An 18,339-nucleotide genomic window follows, 5' to 3' on the forward strand; every position below is an offset into this window, starting at 1 on the left:
AGGTTCTGCAAGCAGCATCTTTGGTGTATACCGCTCCTCCACCACTCCTGCCCATTGAAATGAATGGGCACCGCTGCCGAAGCGCCTGCAATGCAATTTGGCAGCAGCGCTTCACGGGCACATTTAACCCCTTCCTTGGCCGCTAGCTGGGTTATAAGTGCCCCGCTAATAGCAGAATAGCGCCTCTAAAATGATGGTAAAGCGCCGCTAAAACTAGCAGTGTTTTACCATCAACGCCTGCCCGCTCCAGTGTGAAAGCAGCCTTAAGTAATAAGTGATACAGAAAATGTCTTGCATTTAAACATTTATTAAACAAAACAAACCTCCAGTTCACTTGTATGTATAATTTAGATAAAAAACAAACAAAACAAAACTATATATTAAATACAGTTAATAAAAACTTTTGGACAAAAATAAATGGGCTAACTTTACTGTTTTTTTTTTTTTAAATCATTAGTGTATTTTTTCCAAAACAATTGCATTTGAAAGACCTCTGCACAAATACCGTGCGTCGAAAAATATTGTAACAACCGATATTTTATTCTCTAGGGTCTCTGCTAGAAAAATATATATAATTTTTGGGGGTTCGAAGTGATTTTCTATCAGACAATACAGGATTTTTACTTGTAAGCATCAAGTGTCAGAAAAGATTTAGTCTTTAAATGGTTAAACTGAGATCTCCTACATACAGAGTTCAGTTCATTCATAAGTGTATACATTGTATCTCTTTGGTCGCTCCACTGAAGAATTCAGGCAACTTGCATTGACTTCTATTACAGAAATCTTTTGCAAGTTCCGCTGAAGTTATAATCAGCCTTTTTCATCAGCACAATCGATCGGTGCCAATTAATTTAAAAACGCCAAATATCGGCCGATATATCGGCTGACCTCTAGTCAGAACCATGGTCCTAGGGGGACTAACCCTTGAAACCTAGTGTAACCAAAGACACAATAAGACAATGATCTGATCTGGTTAAAATGTAATGTCTGTTGGTGACTAGTGTGTCTTTAAGGGCATACAACTACCTGGCCCAATCACTATTGTTCCCCCTAAATCTGCAACTTACCCTTCCCTTTCCAGTGACACTCTTTGGAAGTTTGGCTATGACAACCTTACAAGATATATACAGTGCCTTGCGTAAGTATTCGGCCCCCTTGAACTTTTCAACCTTTTGCCACATTTCAGGCTTCAAACATAAAGATATAACATTTTTAATTTTTTGTGACGAATCACCAACAAGTGGGACACAATTGTGAAGTGGAACGAAATCTATTGGATTTTTGAAACTTTTTTAACTAATAAAAAAATTAAAAGTGGGGCGTGCAAAATTATTCGGCCCCCTTGCGTTAATACTTTGTAGAGACACCTTTTGCTGCGATTACAGCTGCAAGTCGCTTGGGGTATGTCTCTATCAGTTTTGCACATCGAGAGACTGAAATTCTTGCTCATTCTTCCTTGCAAAACAGCTCTAGCTCAGTGAGGTTGGATGGAGAGCATTTGTGAACAGCAGTTTTCAGCTCTTTCCACAGATTCTCGATTGGATTCAGGTCTGAACTTTGACTTGGCCATTCTAACACCTGGATACGCTTATTTGTGAACCATTCCTTTGTAGATTTTGCTCCATGTTTGGGATCATTGTCTTGTTGGAAGATAAATCTCCATCCCAGTTTCAGGTCTTTTGCAGACTCCAACAGGTTTTCATCCAGAATGGTCCTGTATTTGGCTGCATCCATCTTCCCCTCAATTTTACCCATCTTCCCTGTCCCTGCTGAAGAAAAGCAGGCCCAAACCATGATGCTGCCACTACCATGTTTGACAGTGGGGAAGGTGTGTTGAGGGTGATGAGCTGTGTTGCTTTTACGCCAAACATATTGTTTTGCATTGTGGGCAAAAAGTTTGATTTTGGTTTCATCTGACCAGAGCACCTTCTTCCACATGTTTGGTGTGTCTCCCAGGTGGCTTGTGGCAAACTTTAGACGAGACTTTTTATGGATATCTTTGAGAAATGGCTTTCTTCTTGCCACTCTTCCATAAAGGCCAGATTTATGCAGTGTATGACTGATTGTTGTCCTATGGACAGACTCTCCCACCTCAGCTGTAGTTCTCTGCAGTTCATCCAGAGTGATCATGGGCCTCTTGGCTGCATCTCTGATCAGTCTCCTTGTCTGAGCTGAAAGTTTAGAGGGACGGCCAGGTCTTAGTAGATTTGCAGTGGTCTGATACTCCTTCCATTTCAAAATGATCGCTTGCACAGTGCTCCTTGGGATGTTTAAAGCTTGGGAAATCTTTTTGTATCCAAATCCGGCTTTAAACTTTTCCACAACAGTATTACGGACCTGCCTGGTGTGTTCCTTGGTCTTCATGATGCTCTCTGCGCTTTCAACAGAACCCTGAGACTATCACAGAGCAGGTGCATTTATACAGAGACTTGATTACACACAGGTGGATTCTATTTATCACCATCAGTCATTTAGGACAACATTGGATCATTCAGAGATCCTCGCTGAACTTCTGGAGTGAGTTTGCTGCACTGAAAGTAAAGGGGCCGAATAATTTTGCACGCACCACTTTTCAGTTTTTTATTTGCTAAAAAAGTTTAAAATATCCAATAGATTTCGTTCCACTTCACAATTGTATCCCACTTGTTGGTGATTCTTCACAAAAAAATAAAATTTTATATCTTTATGTTTGAAGCCTGAAATGTGGCAAAAGGTTGAAAAGTTCAAGGGGGCCGAATACTTTCGCAAGGCACTGTAGTTATAATATAGAGGTACACTCATTGCCTTCTAATAAGTCTGTTAGGTTTAGTACAAGGAACAAGAGTGTGTATTTATTAATGTTATGCTTTATGACAAGTTTTTGGGCTGTGAATACCATGTTAATAGGTAGTGTGCATGGACTGTCAACATTTAATGATACCTAAATACCTACCTAAATAAGTTTGTTAAGAAAATAAAATGGGAACATTTAAATTAAAAGCACAGATTAATACATAGATACTGCAATGTTCCAATACAACAATAAAAGACAAAAATACATTTTTAACCATTTTGTTGGTTTTAAGTTATGCAATACTTTTCTACATAGAAAAGAATGAAAGAGGTACTTAACGGTTTTAAATACTGCAGCTTTAATGAGCTGGTTAAGTTATAAGATTCTCCATAGGTCCAGTGACAAGTAAAGTTTTCCAGCTGGAATGATTGGCACTCTGTGATTGTTGGCCAGCCAGGAGGATCTAAAAGCCACCAAAAGATTGTGTTAATAAAATTAATGTTTGTGTTTTTATTTTAAATATATCACAATCATATGATACTAAGCCATACGTGTACAATACACATAAATAGTCACGTAGGTGCATTCATTATCTAATCAACATATAATGGATGGCAAGCATAGCTTTTCTGCACTGATCATTAGCTTTAGGTACTCTGTATTTGTTATTTTATTTTGGTTTTTAAAGCTGCACTTTCTTTTACCTCAAACTGTTTCAGTATGGTCTATGTCAGGGGTGCCCAACCATTTGAAGAGCGAGGGCCACTTAAGCAACTTGGTAACTGGTCACAGGCCACAATGAGCAGAGCAGGCAGATGACAGGTCCGTGCAGAGCGGACACGGACATGGACACAGCCTGCTCTACTCTATGGGTCCTCCGATCCACCCTGATGAAAGAGGATTTATCCCCTTCTGTTATTTTTTTTTTTTTAACAAATCAGATTGGAAGTAGGTGGGTGTAAAAGGACACAAATCTGCCGTTTGATAGAGGTGAATGGAGGTTCCGATTGAGTTGGACCGATTGTGTGAAAGGGGCCTTTCACACTAATGCAGCACAGTGCACCTGTGTCTTTCCTGCGGGTTAGCAACACTTTGCCCTAGACTTCTATTATATCCTGCAGGTGTGGTGCACTTTCTAAATGCTCACCAAACCCGCAAGTAATAACAGAAGATTATGCCTCAGTGCAGGTAACCTGAGGGTGCACAGTACCTGCGGATCAGTTATGAAAGCAGCCCAGTAACCACTGTGCATATATGCCCATATATACACTGCAATTTTAGTAATAAACTGACCTTTAATAACAGTCTTCCATTCAAGTATTGCCTGCTGTTGCTGTCCCCGGCAGAGTGCAATTGGTATGACTCTGAGAGACGGCGCTGTACAGGAAGCATCGGCTTATACAGCTCTGCTCCACAGCTTCTTGCTTTTCCGGCTTCATTAACAACACAGATGCTCTGGGATGGCGGGTCTGCAACCCATGATCTGGGCTTGCCGATCTGCCATCCCACAGAAGAAGGTTGCGGGCCACATCAGAGGGCTCCGTGGGCCACATGTGGCCCCCTGGGCCACTGGTTGGGCGCCCCTGGCCTATGTAGACTACTTAAGATAAAAGATCATACATTTAAAGTGTATCTAATGTAATTAGGTTTATTGCTTTGTTCGTGTTGGGTACATTCACCCACTCTACTGTATTTGTCCTGGTGACCAGCGGTGGAAAATCCATCTGTCATCAGGATAACAGGTGATGAAAAATCTTCCAATGGGGACACCTTTTCTGGGGACAACTATCTAACAGAAGATTTCCCTTAACTTTACAGATTTTATATTATTCCAATGCTTTCAAAAACTACAAAAAAAATGTAGTTTTACATAATGCGTGGGCTCTGTTACAAAGACATCAACACGGGATGCTTAGAGTGTAAAGTAGAAAGACCACATAAAGCACAATGTCTATATAAACATGAAAACACCACTGGTTCTTGCTGAAATTAATGTGATTTGCAGCATGTGTTTGTGTTGATGCTGCCAGCCTCTGCCAATCTGGCCCTGGAAAATGTTGAGGAACTCTGCTCCTGAAATCAGAGACAGTGCATGGAAGCATCTGACACATATATACCGTATATAATTTCAAAGGCTTGAACTGATTTCCTGATCTCTGTCAGAATTGACCATATCCAGATATAGCAAGGTCCAGGACCTCCAGAGGCCTAATGATGACTTCCAGAGTTAGGGACAGCTGACAGCTGACATCCTTCTGTGTACAGTGGATTTCAATGCAAAGAGATTTATTGTCTCTTGAACAGAACTGAGGAAGAGAGGGTTAGGGCCAGGACACTCTTAAGTGGGTGCAATGATAATTAGCAGACTCTGAGACATCTATAGGTAGACAGCTATACAGGTGAAGGCCTCCAGCCAGACACCACTTCTGTATAGGTAGGACAGCTATCTCCTATGGCAACAATCTTTTAGCAGTTACTAACGGTAGTTGTATTCAACGATTGGCAACACAAACAGTTCTCTGCTTACTCCACAGTCACTCACTGTGGGGGGTCTTTACTCAATGAACACCCAAGTCTTTCACTAGACTTTGTATCCAATAGCCACTGGATCCCCTGCACTCTTCCACTTTAGTGCTCAGTCTCTTCCCCAAGTGCCACCCCCGCTTCCCTGCTGGGTCCCTAGCTTGGCACTCACAGATACACTTCAAGTGTCACCCCTGCTGACCTGCTAGGTCCCTGGCTTGGCACCCACAGATGCTCCGCAGGAGCCACCTCTGCTGTCCAACTGGGTCCCAGTCTTGGCACTCACTAAAGTTTTCCCATTTCTTCACCGTCCCCAGCTGGAGAAAGGATTGCTCTGGTACTGGCTTCAACTTACTCACAGTGGTCTCCGGTAACAAGGTGGTTGGTCCCTTAGTGGCGACAGCTTCCCCTTTTACCTCTGACCACAGCTAGTTCCCAGTTCGGTGGAACCACTACTTTTGGTTGGACTGCAAACCAGCAGTGCCAACCCTATTCTGCTCTCCTGCTCCTGGAAAGGCTCCCAGGCAGCCTAGCAGCTAAACATCCCCTGGATAGTCCTCAGGCTTCCAGCCTAGCAGTCGGGAGCAGCACAACACACATCCACCCAGTCAGCCGCCTGGGTGGCACAGAACCCCGATCACCTGACTCCACCCAAATAAACAGGCTCTTCCAGCAGACCAAGGGACCAAAGAACATCCCTGCCCATTGGCTGAGACATCCCATACATTCATGTCTGAGCTTGCAAAGCCCCTGTCTTATCTAATGTCATTAGCATAGCGCCACCCAGTTACAGAAGAGAAAGAGTGCAACAAGTCCAGCTTTAGAGAGAAATCAATTGATCTCCTAACAATTGGCAAAGGCAATTATCGCCTGGCAACTAAATTTGATAGCAACCCTGCTATCCATCAATCCTAAACAGGGTGCTACACAGATGATAGCAAACGCATTTTCACCTCTTTTCCAATAAAAAAATCTATAATGGTCCCAATAAATTAGGAAAATCTGGGAGGTATCATGATATATCTTGGTTATCTTCATCAAAAACATCAGGCTAATGTAACAAATAGTAATTAATAGTAAGTGATGCACATATAAAAACAGTAAAGTATAACTAAATTACATGTATTTTTCTGCAAAGGTCCTCTTGCGCTTTCTGCCATAGAGCTGGATGTAGATTGTTCTAAAAAAAAAAAAAAAAAATGGAAATAGAAATAGTCTGATACACACAGTCCAACATGTTTTACAGCTAATGTCAGATATACAAACTTCTCATTAATTTCAGTTCAATTTTTTTAAATGTTGAAAAGTTCTTTAACCACTTTCAGACCGGACCATTTTGCTGGTAAATGACCAGAGGTCTTTTTACACTTTGGCACTGCGCTGCTTTAACTGGTAATTGCGCGGTCATGCAATGTTGTACCCAAACAAAATTTGCGTCCTTTTCTTCCCACAAATAGAGCTTTCTTTTGATGGTATTTGATTGCCTCTGCGATTTTTATTTTTTGCGATATAAACGTAAAAAGACCGCAAATTTTGAAAAAAAATGATATTTTCTACTTTTTGTTATTAGAAAAATCCAATAAACTCAATTTTAGTCATACATTTAGGCCAAAATGTATTCAGCCACATGTATTTGGTAAAAAAAAAGTCAATAATTGTATATTTATTGGTTTGCGCAAAAGTTGTCACATCTACAAACTAAGGTACGTTTTCTGGAATTTACGCAGCTTTTAGTTTACGACTGCCTATCTCATTTCTTGAGGTGCTAAAATGGCAGGGCAGTACAAAACCCCCCCAAATGACCCCATTTTGGAAAGTAGACACCCTAAGGAAATTGATAAGTGGCATGTTGAGCCCATTGAATATTTTATTTTTTTGCCTCAAGCGATTGAATAATGACAAAAAAAAAAATATTTTTTTTTTTTTACACAAAGTTGTCACTAAATGATATATTGCTCACACATGCTATGGGCGTATGTGAAATGACACCCCAAAATAAATTCTGCTGCTTCTCCTGAGTACGGGGATACCACATATGTGGGACTTTTTGGGAGCCTAGCCGCGTACGGGGCCCCGAAAACCAAGCACCGCCTTCAGGCTTTCTAAGGGCGTAAATTTTTGAGTTCACTTCTCACTACCTATTACAGTTTTGAAGGCCATAAAATGCCAAGATGGCACAAAACCCCCACAAATGACCCCATTTTAGAAAGTAGACACCCCAAGCTATTTGCTGAGAGGCATGTTGAGTCCATGGAATATTTTATATTTTGCCACAAGTTGCGGGAAAATTACAAACTTTTTTTTTTTTTTTCACAAAGTTGTCACTAAATGATATATTGCTCACGCATGCCATGGGCATATGTGAAATGACACCCCAAAATAAATTCTGCTGCTTCTCCTGAGTACGGGGATACCACATATGTGGGACTTTTTGGGAGCCTAGCCGCGTACGGGGCCCCGAAAACCAAGCACCGCCTTCAGGCTTTCTAAGGGCGTTACAGTTTTGAAGGCCATAAAATGCCAAGATGGCACAAACCCCCCCCAAATGACCCCATTTTGGAAAGTAGACACCCCTAAATTTAGGGGTACACTAGTGAGACTAGGTAATAAATGGCGGGTGCCCTGAAACTATAAAAAAATAACTAACCAACCAGCGTCACCTGTAACAGTTATATGGTGATCACTGGTGAAAGGGTTAACTAGGGGGCAATCAGGGGGCTTTATGCGGTAGTATATGGGGGTCCCTGGCGCTATAAAAAGCTGCGGCGAACCTAAATACCTACCTGCCTAACTAGCGTCACCTGTGACACTAATACAGCGATCAGAAAAACGATCGCTTATTAGGCTGGGTTCACACTGGAGCGATGCGGGAACGCCACGAATGCGCGGCGGGTTCCCGCATCGCATGCCTCCCGGCGGCAGTTCACACTGCCCTATGCGAACTGCTGGGAGTGTCAGTGAAATGTTAATGACACCCCCAGATCAGTTCGCATATCGCAGTGCGATCTGCAAACTCGGATCGCATGGTGTGAACACCCATGCGATCCGATTCTGCTGCGGGCCAAAAAAAGGGTCCCGTGCGAATTTGCGGCGGGTGCGGCGGGTGTGGCGAATGGCTGAACTCGAATCGCACAGAGATCGGATGTGATTTGCACTGCAGTGCGGTGCGAATCACATTCGTTCTCATAAACCGCTGCAATGTGAACCCAGCCTTAGTGACACTGGCGACGGGGGGTGATCACGGGGTTAAACCTTTATTGGGGGGGTTAGGGGGGTACCTTAGAACTAAAGGGGGCTAACCCTAACTGCCCTAACAGTTATTAGTCACAAATGACACCCGCCGGGTGATCAGGGGGTTAAACCTTTATTAGGTAATAAATGGCGGGTACCCTGAAACTATAAAAAAATAACTAACCAACCAGCGTCACCTGTAACAGTTATATGGTGATCACTGGTGAAAGGGTTAACTAGGGGGCAATCAGGGGGCTTTATGCGGTAGTATATGGGGGTCCCTGGCGCTATAAAAAGCTGCGGCGAACCTAAATACCTACCTGCCTAACTAGCGTCACCTGTGACACTAATACGGCGATCAGAAAAATGATCGCTTATTAGGCTGGGTTCACACTGGAGCGATGCGGAAACGCCGCGAATCCGCGGCGGGTTCCCGCATCGCATGCCTCCCGGCGGCAGTTCACACTGCCCTATGCGAACTGCTGGGAGTGTCAGTGAAATGTTACTGACACCCCCAGATCAGTTCGCATATCGCAGTGCGATCTGCAAACTCGGATCGCATGGTGTGAACACCCATGCGATCCGATTCTGCTGCGGGCCAAAAAAAGGGTCCCGTGCGAATTTGCGGCGGGTGCGGCGAATGGCTGAACTCGAATCGCACAGAGATCGGATGTGATTTGCACTGCAGTGCGGTGCGAATCACATTCGTTCTCATAAACCGCTGCAATGTGAACCCAGCCTTAGTGACACTGGCGACGGGGGGTGATCACGGGGTTAAACCTTTATTGGGGGGGTTAGGGGGGTACATTAGAACTAAAGGGGGCTAACCCTAACTGCCGTAACAGTTATTACAGTCACAAATGACACCAATGCAAAAAAAATAAATAAATAAAAAAAAAAAATGACATTGGTGTCACTGTGACTGGGGGGGCAGGGGTAATGGGGGGGTGATCGGGGGGGTGTGAGTGTGCCTGGCATGTTCTACTGTGTGTGTAGAGTGTTGGTGCAACTCACCGATCCGCTCTCCTCCGTGTCGGAACGAAAAATACCGACACGGAGGAGAGAATACATCACTTCCTCTCCTGTGTTTACATTACAGGAGAGGAAATGATGTCACGGGGGATTTCTATTCGTCGGGAGCGATCGCGAGGGGGTGGCCATGAATGAATGGCCGTCCCCTCGTCCGGGATCGCTCCCGAACGAATACCGACCGCCGCAGGCACCGGGCGGGGGCCCGATCGGGCCCCCGACCCGCGGGAGGCAAGGGACGTACATGTAAGCCCTTATGCCTGCCCGTGCCATTCTGCCGACGTACATCGGCGTGCGGCGGTCGGCAACTGGTTAAAACCATCACCAGTAGTCCAATTGAAGCCTACTACATATACCACCAACTTAAGCTGCTACAAATGCTTTATGTCGTGTGCACACGATCGGAAATTTTGGCCAGCAAAAGACAGATGAGAGTGTTTCATCGGAAAATGCGACCGTATGTATGCTCCATCGGAATTTAGCTGGCCGAATTCCCGCCAGCAAAAATTTGAGAGCATGTTCTCAATTTTTCAGACAGAAAAACTTTCTATCGGAAATTCCGATCATGTGTATGCAATTCCGACTCGCAAAAACTCAGATTCAACTATGAGATGGAAGCTATTGGCTACTGGCTATTGAACTTCCTTTTTCTAGTCCCGTCATACGTGTTGTATGTCACCACATTCTTGACGGTCGGAAATTTGGGTGACAATGTGTATGCAAGACAGCTTGAGCGAAATCCCTTCGGAATTCCGTCAGGAAAACCATCAGAGCTTTTTCCGACCAAAATTCCGATCGTGTGTATGCAGCATTAGGCCGCGTACACACGCGCGGACTGTTCGCCCAACCTTGTTCGTCAAACAGTTTCGGCAAACAGTCCGCTCAAAATTAGCATGGACGGACATGGCCACACACGACGAACGAACAGTTTGCTGAAACCGTGCGCGATGACGTGAACGGCACGTACGACGGGACGAAAAATACGACGTCCTATACACTGCATTATAACTTTCGGCGTGTAAATCCTTTCTGAGCATGCGCGGAACTTAGTTTGACGAACAAGCCTACACACGGGCGGACTGTTCGCTGAAACAAGGTTTCAGCGGACAGTTTTTCGGAAATTCCGTAAAACCTTGTTCGTCAAACTGTCCACTAAAACTGTCCGCTGAAAGCCCACACACGAGCGGACTGTCCGCCCAAACACTGTTCAGCGGACAAAGTTGGGCGAACAGTCCGCCCGTGTGTACGCGGCCTTAGTTGTATTGGCCCTCAGAATATTGTTTATGCTGGGTTCCTGATTCTTCCCTTGCTCATGGTCTACAGCAGCCTTCTACTTCTACACAGAGCTGAAACTATGTGATGATGTGGAATATGGAGCCTCATCCTACTACTGCAATGTGGAGAGAATAAAAAAGTGAACGCCACCATCTAGAGTTGGCAGTTCAGGCACAGCCTTGGATGGCAGACAGCTTTGGACCAGTCAGTCTAAAAACAAAAATAAAATATAAAACATTACTGTTCTATAGTTTAAATCAGCAACTCCTTTTAATTCCTGCTAAAGGTACCTGTCACTACAGTGAATGTATGCAATCAAAATAAATTCTCAGCCTCAACAACTACCACCATTGGTACTATACACACTTAGGGAACAATGTTCTTGTTGGTGCTCTATGTATAACTTATACATAGGCCATAATTGCATTTCAAGAAAGCTTGAGCTGAAAGCTTCAAGAAACCCTGTCCAATAAGCGTGCTTCACTGATCAACATGGGCACTGGTCAATAGAGGCTAGGGATGAGCTGAACACCCCCCTGTTCGGTTCGCACCAGAACCTGCGAACAGACCTAAACTTCGTGTGAACTTTAGAACCCTATTAAAGTCTATGGGACTCGAACGTTCACAATCTAAAGTGCTAATTTTAAAGGCTAATATGCAAGTTACTGTCCTAAAAAGTGTTTGGGGACCTGGGTCCTGCCCCAGGGGACATGGATCAATGCAAAAAAAAGTTTTAAAAACTGCCGTTTTTTCAGGAGCAGTGATTTTAATAATGATTAAAGTGAAACAATAAAAGTGTAATATTCCTTTAAATTTCGTACCTGGGGTGTCTATAGTATGCCTGTGAAGGGGCGCATGTTTCCCGTGCTTAGAACTGTCCCTGCACAAAGTATCATTTGTGCAGGAAAAAAAGTATTTTAAAATCACTTGCGGCTATATTGTCGGCTCCCGTAATACAAAGAACACTCAATGAGTGTTCTCTGTATTAGCCGACAATTCATTCATTCATTGATAAAATAAAAAGATAAAAAATAAATAAAAGCGTGGAGGTTCTCCTAAATTCAATTACCAGGCCCTTCAGGTCTGCTATGGATATTAAGGGGAACCCCGTGTCAAATGTAAAAAAAAAAATTGACGTGGGGGTCCCCCTAAATATACATACCAGACCCTTCAGGTCTGGTATGGATATTAAGGGGAACCCCGCATCAAATTTTAAAAAAAAATTGACGTGGGGGTCCCCCTAAAAATCCATACCAGACCATTTATCCGAGCACACAACCTGGCAGGCCGCAGGAAAAGAGGGGGGGACGAGAGAGCGCCCCCCCTCCCTCCTGAACCATACCAGACCACATGCCCTCAACATTGGGAGGATGCTTTGGGGGTCTGTGACCCCTCAAAGAACCTTGTCCCCATGATGATGGGGACAAGGGCCTCATCTCCACAACCCTGAGCGGTGGTTGTGGGGGTCTGCGGGTGGGGGGCTTATCAGAATCTGGAAGCCCCCTTTAACAAGGGGAACCCCAGATCCTGCCCCCCCTGTTTGAAATGGTAAGGGGGTACAAAAGTACCCCTACCATTTCACAAAGAAAGTGTAAAAATGGTTAAATAAGACAAACACACTTTTGAAAAATTCCTTTATTAAAAAAAAAATAAAAAAAAAAATAAAGATTCCAGCGGTGCTAATCCACTCTTGCTATCCAGCGATGGATCTCCGGGGTCCAGCAATGGATGATCATATCCAGCGACGGGGGATCTCTCAGTCCAGCGCTGTCCATACATCCGTCTTCTGTCTCCACTGCGGAGACACTGCGGATTAGCACCGCTGGAATCTTTTTTTTATTTTTTTTATTTTTAATAAAGGAATTTTTCAAAAGTGTGTTTGTCTTATTTAACCATTTTTACACTTTCTTTGTGAAATGGTAGGGGTACTTTTGTACCCCCTTACCATTTCAAACAGGGGGAGCGGGATCTGGGGGTCTCCTTGTTAAAGGGGGCTTCCAGATTCTGATAAGCCCCCCGCCCGCAGACCCCCACAACCACCGCTCAGGGTTTTGGGGATGAGGCCCTTGTCCCCATCAACATGGGGACAAGGTGCTTTGAGGGGTCACAGACCCCCAAAGCATCCTCCCAATGTTGAGGGCATGTGGCCTGGTACGGTTCAGGAGGGAGGGGGGGCGCTCTCTCATCCCCCCCTCTTTTCCTGCGGCCTGCCAGGTTGCATGCTCGGATAAAGGGTCTGGTATGGATTTTTAGGGGGACCCCCACGTCAAATTTTTTTTTTAATTTGATGCGGGGTTCTCCTTAATATCCATACCAGACCTGAAGGGCCTGGTAACTGAATTTAGGGGAACCCCCACACTTTTTTTTTTTTCCAATGAATGAATGAATTGTCGGCTAATACAGAGAACACTCACTGAGGGTTCTCTGTATTACGGGAGCCGACAATATAGCCGCAAGTGATTTTAAAAGACTTTTTTTCCTGCACAAATGACCCTTTGTGCAGGGACAGTTCTAAGCATAGGAAACATGTGCCCCTTCACAGGCATACTATAGACACCCCCCAGGTACGAAATTTAAAGGAATATTACACTTTCATTGTTTCACTTTAATCATTATTAAAATCACTGCTCCTGAAAAAACGGACGTTTTTAAAACTTTTTTTTTGCATTGATCCATGTCCCCTGGGGCAGGACCCAGGTCCCCAAACACTTTTTAGGACAGTAACTTGCATATTACTCTTTAAAATTAGCACTTTAGATTTCTCCCATAGACTTGTATAGGGTGTTCCGGCTTTTCGAATTTGCCGCGAACATCCCAAATTGTTCACTGTTCGCTGAACAGGCAATGTTCGAGTCGAACATGAGTTCGACTCGAACTCGAAGCTCATCCCTAATAGAGGCAATGGAAAGAGATGGTGAGTAGGTCGATGTCAGGGAAGTCAATCAGTTAGTAATAATGTGATATCAGCTTTAGAAAAGCACAAGCAGGATGTTTTTTGGCTAATAAAAGTTAAAGCATGCAACCTAAGGTTTAAGATGGTCTACAGGTTCCATTTTAGTGTATGGAATTGAATACACTGTAGATAATATTCTGCAATTGCATTTGGTCAGTTCCCCTAGTAAAGCCTCTCCAAATGTAAATCTATGTTGAGACCGATTGGTTAAGTAGAAATAAAACATACGCTATTGTTTAAATAATGCACTGGTTTAAAGGTAAACTCAATGTTTAGCAATTTTGGAGCTCATTCTGTATTTGTGTGGAGACTCCACCAGCCAGTGCCTATAGATATATAATGCTCTATCACAAGTGGACAAAGGATACAAAGGATCTAATCCTTCCACATATATACAAAATGGTGGGGCTTTAAAGTACCTACAGACATGACATGTTGTCACACGCTTGTCAATAAACATTATACTGGGTAAAGGCTCCTCCAGATGTGTCCACCGACCCGTAGAACTCTCCCAAAACATCTGGGCCAGCCCTCTAAGCCCTTGTACACACGGTCGGAGAATCCGTTGGAATGTGTCCTATCGGACCGTGTTGTCGGATAATCCGACTGTGTGTGGTATGCATCGGACTGATTCTGTTGGAATATCCGTCGGACCCAATTTTCCAACATGTTGGAAATATTTCCCGACCAACTGGTTCGATCGGACATACTCCGATCATGTGTAGAGAATTTTGATCGGACCAAGTGCCACGCATGCTCAGATCAAATTCCTACATCAAAGCTATTGGCTACTAGCCTGAACGTAGTCCCATCGTAACGAAATTACGTCATCACGTTCTGAATGATCGGATTTTTCGACAACTTAGTCTGACCGTGTGTATGCAACAGTTTCGGACAAGATCCGACGGACAAAATCCGACGGACAAAATCTAACGGATTTGGTTGTCGAAATCTCCGACCTTGTGTACAGGGGCTTAGAATAGGCCAGACCTGGAAGTGTGTGTACAGGGACTATACATTCACACTTGAACGATACAAACATTTCAGAATGATTCTGCAATTCTGGTCTCCTCACTGCAGTCTTATGTCTATGGTTATCATTGTTCTTCTAGGTAAAAATGTTTTGTAAATAGGGGCTGCACTGCAATGCTATATGTAGTGGGTTGACCATACTTGTACAAATAGAGGCAGGTTCAGGAGTTTGCATAGACTCACCAATTTCATCGATGACAAATGAACGTTCATCTACTGTAACATTTTCAATAATAAGGCGGATGTGATAATTCCACAGGACTGAGGTATTTTCCTTGCTGAAATAACAACCGTTTCTACCTGAAGACTCGGTTTCGGGGCAGTCATTCCATTGATGGTCACTACAACAGGAATATTGAGAGGGAATTCAGACAAAGATTTGCAAACCCGGATCTTGCATGCACATGAACCACACAGCCTAATGCCCCATCTACCACTGGGGCAGATCAGCTATTTATAGGTAACATCTTAATTGTGCCCAAGCAGTACCCTAAAATGTACCCTTTGTTGTAAGTTCCTCCTAAAAAATAGCAGGGCATTTCCTGGTAATTGTGGGTGCCTAGGCACTCCTTCGCACAAAGGTTCATAACAGTATATCTGCATCAGACTTTTAGTCTCAGGAGATTTGATGATAGCACTACCTTAGTGCTCACTGTTTTTTGCTGTAGCCTTCTCCTCTACCAAGATGTCTACCTTCAGACAGAGGGGGTTATTTATGAAAGGCAAATACACTTTGGAAGTGCAGTCGCTCTAAATCTAATGCCGCGTACACACGACCAGACTTTCCAGCAGACTAGGTCTGATGGTCTTCACGACGGACTTTCGGCGGAGTTCCGACGGACTTTCCAAACAAACTGATTTTTTTTTTTTTTTTTTAAAACAATTGGACTAACTCACACACGATCGGATTGTTTGACAGACTAATCCCTTCGGACCTAGTCTGCCGGAAAGTCCAATCGTGTATACGTGGCATAAGGGGTAGATCTGAAATGAGTGGAAGCTCTGCTGATTTCATCATCCAATCATGTGCAAAATGCTGTTTTTTATTTTCCTTGCATGTCCCCCTCAGATCTATAGCCACTTTACTTCCAAGTGCACTTTCAGTGCAAAGTGGATTTTCCTTTAGTAAAACCCCCCCAGAGACACAGTGTAGAATAAGGCAAGGTAAGTAATGTGGGAAAGATCAAATGCAGGAAGACCCCAGGCAATGCTGGTGACAAGACCTGGTGCCCTCTCTCAGCTTTTTCTTTGGTCACAGCTTCCAGAGTTCAGTTCCTCTTTAAAGCGTTTGTTACCCTAAAAAAAATAAAAACATAAGCATTCTGTTCCTTTAACCACTTGCTTACTGGGCACTTAACAATTTTCAGCTTTTTGCACAGTCACTCTTTGAATGACAATTGCGCGGTCGTGCTACAGTTTACCCAAATTAAATTTTTTTACATTTGTTTTCACACAGATAGAGCTTTCTTTTGGTGGTATTTAATTGCTGCTGGGTTTTTTATTTTTTGCTAAATAAAACAAGAAGGGACCACAATTTTAATAAAAAACCTGTTTCATAGTTTGTTATAAAATTTTGAAAACAGGTCTTTTTTCTCCTTGACCGATGTGCGGCTGATGAGGCTGCACTGATGGGTGGCACTGATGAGGCAGCACTGATAGGTGGCATTGAGAGGTGGCACTGATGGTTGGCACTAAAGGGTACTAACAGGTGGCACTGATAAGTGGCACTGATGGGCGGCACTGATCTGTGGCACTAGCTATTAGACAGTGATGGGCATTGATTGGCAGCACTGGTGGGCAGCACTGTGGGTACTGGTAGGTGGCACTGTGGACACTGGGAGGTGGCACTGGGAGGTGGCACAGTGGGCACTGGCAGGTGACATTGGTGGGCACAGCCGCGGCTTTCTGAGTGAGGGATTGATGTCCCTCTGACAGAAGCCGATGATCAGCTTTTTTTTCTCTTGAAGCTGACAGCATGAGGGAAAAGAAAATACCAATTACCAAGCTTCTGTTTGGATCATGTGATCAGCCGTCATTGGCTGACAGCTGATCACGTGGTAAGGGGCTGGGATCGACCCCTTACTCGGATCTGTGATCAGCCGAGTCTCATAGACTCTGTGATTGCAGTGTCGCGCAGACTGCACTTGCTCGGGAGGACGTCCAGGGACGCCCTTCCGGCAATTAAGGCCCACGCTGCAGCCGTCTTTTGGCTATAGCGCGGGCGCCAAGTAGTTAAAGCATGAACAAGTGAACAACAGCACAGTGCTTCTGCTGTGTAATTTGGCCCCTGAAATACCTGGCTGATCCTGCCTGGCTATGTCCTCCCCCCTGTAAACTGACCATGGTATAGCATGGCTGCTGAGCCCTGACACCGTTATCAGTTTACGTGCTTCCGTCATCTGCAGCTCTCCTCTCTCCTCCTTCCCCTCCCCTCCATGCCTGTCAGCTCTGTGTGAGCCGCCCCTCCCCTCCCCTTCTAGCACTGTTCTGAGCAGTTCAAACATTACTGCCAGCCCCTCTGCTAGAATAACATGTAGTATATACTATATGTCATTTTGTAACATTCAACTTCTAAATACCTTATTTCTTCTCCCCGATCAGCATTTATGTAACCGCCCGTCACTCTCTTCCTCTGATGTATGCACTACAGAGGTAGGTCACATTGCCGCCCGGCAAACATCAGAGGGAGATCTAGGGTCCTCCCTCTGTAGTACATAAATCGGAGGAAAAGAGCAACGGGCGGTCACGTAACTGCTGATTGGGGAGAAGAAATAAGGTATTTAGAAGATTAATTTTTAAAAAGGGCATATAGTATATACTACATGTTATCCTAGCAGAGGGGCTGGCAGTGATTGTGCGCACTGCCTTAACAACCCTTTAAAAAAAATTCTTATGATCACGTTTACATGTTTGGCGTCTATAAATTTTCTACTGCATTACAGATGGAGATTTGTAGATTCTCATTTCTCATCTCATTGCAGCTTCCGTGCTGAAGCAAACTCTGGGGTTCTTGTTCCTTCTTTCCCCAAAAGGTTCTCCAGGCCGTATTTTATGTTTTTGTTCTTTCTATACTTACCTCTACCAGATGTCTTCAAGCTGCACATGTGATGGTCCTCATAACCCCTTCTCTAGGCTGGGCTCCCTCAGTGATGTAGGGAGCCTCAATGTGAAGATTCTCATAACAATGGTATAAAACCCATTAGTGTGTAGAATTAGTCCACAGATAATAGTCCATAAAAAATGTCCAATAATCCTTTAAGCGTATGGATATGGAAGAAGTGGCCACTCACCAGAGGTGACTGCTGACTCAACTAAGAGGACAGCTCCCTTTCTTTATGCACTACAAGTGCCAGTGTGATCATTTCAAAGGGAATCCACTTCTGGGTCAGGGTCGTTCGGGTCAATTGTAACCCCCTCCCCCCAGTCGGCCCCACGCATACCCCATCTATGGTGCGGGCAACGCTTCCCTCCAGCTGATGGTTGGCGCCGTCTCCTCACGGTAGCCGTGCGTCTCCTCCCGCCT

General features: G+C 44.3%; 1 protein-coding gene across 4 annotated transcripts in view; it reads right to left on the reverse strand.

Annotated features, from left to right (window-relative positions):
• Positions 1-18,339, reverse strand: part of GHR (growth hormone receptor) — a 546,779-nt gene that overhangs the window by 45,014 nt on the left and 483,426 nt on the right. For all 4 annotated transcript variants that reach the window (XM_077462799.1, XM_077462797.1, XM_077462798.1 and 1 more), the window contains 3 exons: positions 15,000-15,157; positions 6,417-6,476; positions 3,113-3,236 (listed from right to left, as the gene is read on the reverse strand). In XM_077462799.1, coding sequence (XP_077318925.1) covers positions 3,113-3,236; positions 6,417-6,476; positions 15,000-15,157 — 342 coding nt within the window. The remainder of the gene's footprint in view (positions 1-3,112; positions 3,237-6,416; positions 6,477-14,999; positions 15,158-18,339) is intronic.

The sequence above is a fragment of the Lithobates pipiens genome, unplaced genomic scaffold, assembly GCF_037356315.1.
Source record: "Lithobates pipiens isolate NorthernLeopardFrog02 unplaced genomic scaffold, aLitPip1_a1.2 Scaffold_3, whole genome shotgun sequence".
In the NCBI taxonomy this organism is placed as follows: domain Eukaryota; kingdom Metazoa; phylum Chordata; class Amphibia; order Anura; family Ranidae; genus Lithobates; species Lithobates pipiens.